This window comes from Microtus ochrogaster, unplaced genomic scaffold (assembly GCF_000317375.1).
Source record: "Microtus ochrogaster isolate Prairie Vole_2 unplaced genomic scaffold, MicOch1.0 UNK21, whole genome shotgun sequence".
In the NCBI taxonomy this organism is placed as follows: domain Eukaryota; kingdom Metazoa; phylum Chordata; class Mammalia; order Rodentia; family Cricetidae; genus Microtus; species Microtus ochrogaster.
The window spans coordinates 3,867,119-3,869,776 of record NW_004949119.1 but is presented as its reverse complement, the minus strand read 5'-3'; the positions used below and the strand labels follow the sequence as shown (position 1 = coordinate 3,869,776).

Sequence of the window (2,658 nt, the reverse complement as noted above, 5' to 3'; positions counted from 1 at the left end):
ACAAACATTAACACAATCTCCGGATGTCTGTGGGTACTAACAAACATTAACACAATCTCCGGATGTCTGTGGGTACTTACAAACATTGACTCTGCAACCCACACTATCAGTGCCCAGAGGCTCCTGTTCCCTTCTGCCACCATATGAACACTCACCTGTATCTCTTATAGTCTTCCTCATCCTTCTCCAAACTGACCAGCTCATTGGGACATGCCACATTTCCCAGCAGGCTGAGGTACTCCAGGGCTGGTGTCGCTTTAGCCAGTTGATCCAGGAGGTGCTCCAAATCGGTAATGTGCCAAAGGTTAAGGATCATGTTTGGGGGAAAAAACAAAAGGCTTAGCAGAAAGTAGGAGGCATAAGTGACAGGCTAGGCTATGGGAGTCAGTCTCATATCACTATGACAAAAAACAGGGCAACTTAAGAAGAGAAAGGAGTTATTTTAAGCTCACAGTGTCTGAGGTTCCACCACCTTCCAGAAGCATCACTTTGCAGGTTACACCTTTGGGGAGCATTGTGAACTCTTATAATATAAAGCGCCCATCTAAATCATAGCACAAATATGTTTCAACTCCTAAAAACAAAAATCAATTTTCAGTCAATCATGCTAAAAGATGGAATTGTCATTCTAGCTCTCTATAGAAAACATCTCAAATATCATTATGTTATGAAACTATAAAGAAATTTGTAAGAAACAAGATTTTGAAATGGGCATATCTAGTATAAAAAGATTTCTGTCCTTTCTAGTTAATTTAACATTTTTGATACTTGTCAACTTAATTTTTTAAATTTGCTTTGATATATTTTTATTCCAACTGAATATTGTTTTTATTCTCATACTTGTTCTTTTTATTATCTTAGCTTTGCATTGTTAAGGATCCAACTCAGGGCCTTGCCATGGCAGGCAGGTGTTCTGACACTGGGCCGTTCCTCTAGTCCGTTAACAGCCTTCTCATGCATAATTTTATGTTATATAACCTTTGTTTTGTTGAGGGGGGATCATTTTTGCTATCTAAGCTTTACACTCTAGAAAAACTGCATCTTTCCTTGGCTGGAAGACCTGGAAGGGCAGATCCCTTTAAATGTCCTGATCATGGACAATCTGGGCAAAAGCATCTTCAGACTCTAAGGTGCTTCAGCTCTCCCTGCCAACGAACCTGGTGCATCTCTAGGAGTCTCTTTCACACAGGTCATGTGGTATGGTGGAAATTCCTCTGTTCTAAACCTTCCCAGCACCCTACTAAATGACAAATCAGGGTGTGCAAGCAGTTACCCACAACCACAGCAAACAGGGAGCCCTGGCACGGCCTGCAGTATGTTCTGCACCAGCCCTCCATCTTTCTTGATTCCGCCACCAGAGGAGGAGTCAGTTTTCATTGACTCCTCTATATCCTGGGTTAACAAGAACAAACATAGCTCCATCCTGACTGATTGTGAGCTGAGATGGACCTTCTTAAGTCAGTTGTAAAATTAATACAAGACAATGAGTGGCAGAAACTCTAGGGTGTCCAGCTAACCAAGACCATGGCAATGAGATGACCTGGGAGAGATGCTTGGAAGGGCAGCATTGCTTCAAGCTTCCTGGTACTATGACAACTCTCCCCAGCTGGATTCTCGGAACAACTTTGGTTTCCCTCATCAAGGCTTCTCCAAAGGACTGGCATTCAGGAAAATTTGTTTTGTTGGTATCTACAGTAAGTTGTCATTGTAGAGTCCAGCTGTTGTGGCAAGGCTTGGCAGGAGTGGTTCTATATAGAGAGGTCAAGACCACGGTGGTGATGGAAAGTGAGGAGCCTCCTGGCTGGCATGCAGGTCCCATTGCACAGGAGCCAGAGTGATTTCCCAGCTGAGAGTAGAACGTCCTCACCTTTGGACTCATCTCCAGGTCAAGAGAAAGGTCTTACAACCACTGGGGAATGCTAACCATGGTGAATCCTAATGTCAGACCTTTGAAGGCTAAGCACATAGTATAATGATTTATTTGCACCCCTGCATGCATATATGGATCTGAAATATTATCATGCCAAAACAAAATCTAAGAAAAATGAGGTTAAGAGTCACACAGCCAGTAAATGAAAGAGACTATATTCAAGTGTCAGTCATTCCTAGGAAGAAAAATTACTCAATTTCTAGCACAAAGGGTAAAATCAAAAGACTGAGGAATGAAGAGTTTAGTATGTTTTGGGGGAAGATCATACATCGCCATCCAGTTCTGCTATCTGTCTCAAATATTTCAGTTTAGGCTTGTGTTTTCAAAGCACTGTGGTTTTATCTTAATGTCCCAAGAAATTTGAGTTAGATGCACCAGGAAGCAACAAGCGTCTGTGGGTGTTAACAGAGTGGCTTCCCATAGATCATCCTGCTTCTGCTACTCATGGACACTTGAAAGTATGTATGTATTTATAAGAAACCAAGGGCCCTGAAAAAGAAAACATGCTTTCTCAAGATGATAAGAACCTGCTGTTAAAAGAGAGACTCAGGGGCTAGAGAAACGGCATGCTACTCTTGTAAGAGATGGGAGTTCAGTTCCAAGCACAGACTTCTGGTGGCTCACACTCACCCATAATTCCAGCTTCAGGTGACCTAAGACTCTTTGCTGCCCTGCATTGGCACCTGTGCTTACATGTACATACCCACACATACCCACACATAGACACA

The 2,658-nt window shown here is 42.5% G+C and overlaps 1 protein-coding gene across 1 annotated transcript in view; it reads right to left on the bottom strand.

Annotated features, from left to right (window-relative positions):
• Positions 1–2,658, bottom strand: part of Lrmda (leucine rich melanocyte differentiation associated) — a 1,015,195-nt gene that overhangs the window by 428,980 nt on the left and 583,557 nt on the right. Inside the window, exon 4 of the mRNA XM_026789555.1 lies at positions 156–295. Coding sequence (XP_026645356.1) covers positions 156–295 — 140 coding nt within the window. The remainder of the gene's footprint in view (positions 1–155; positions 296–2,658) is intronic.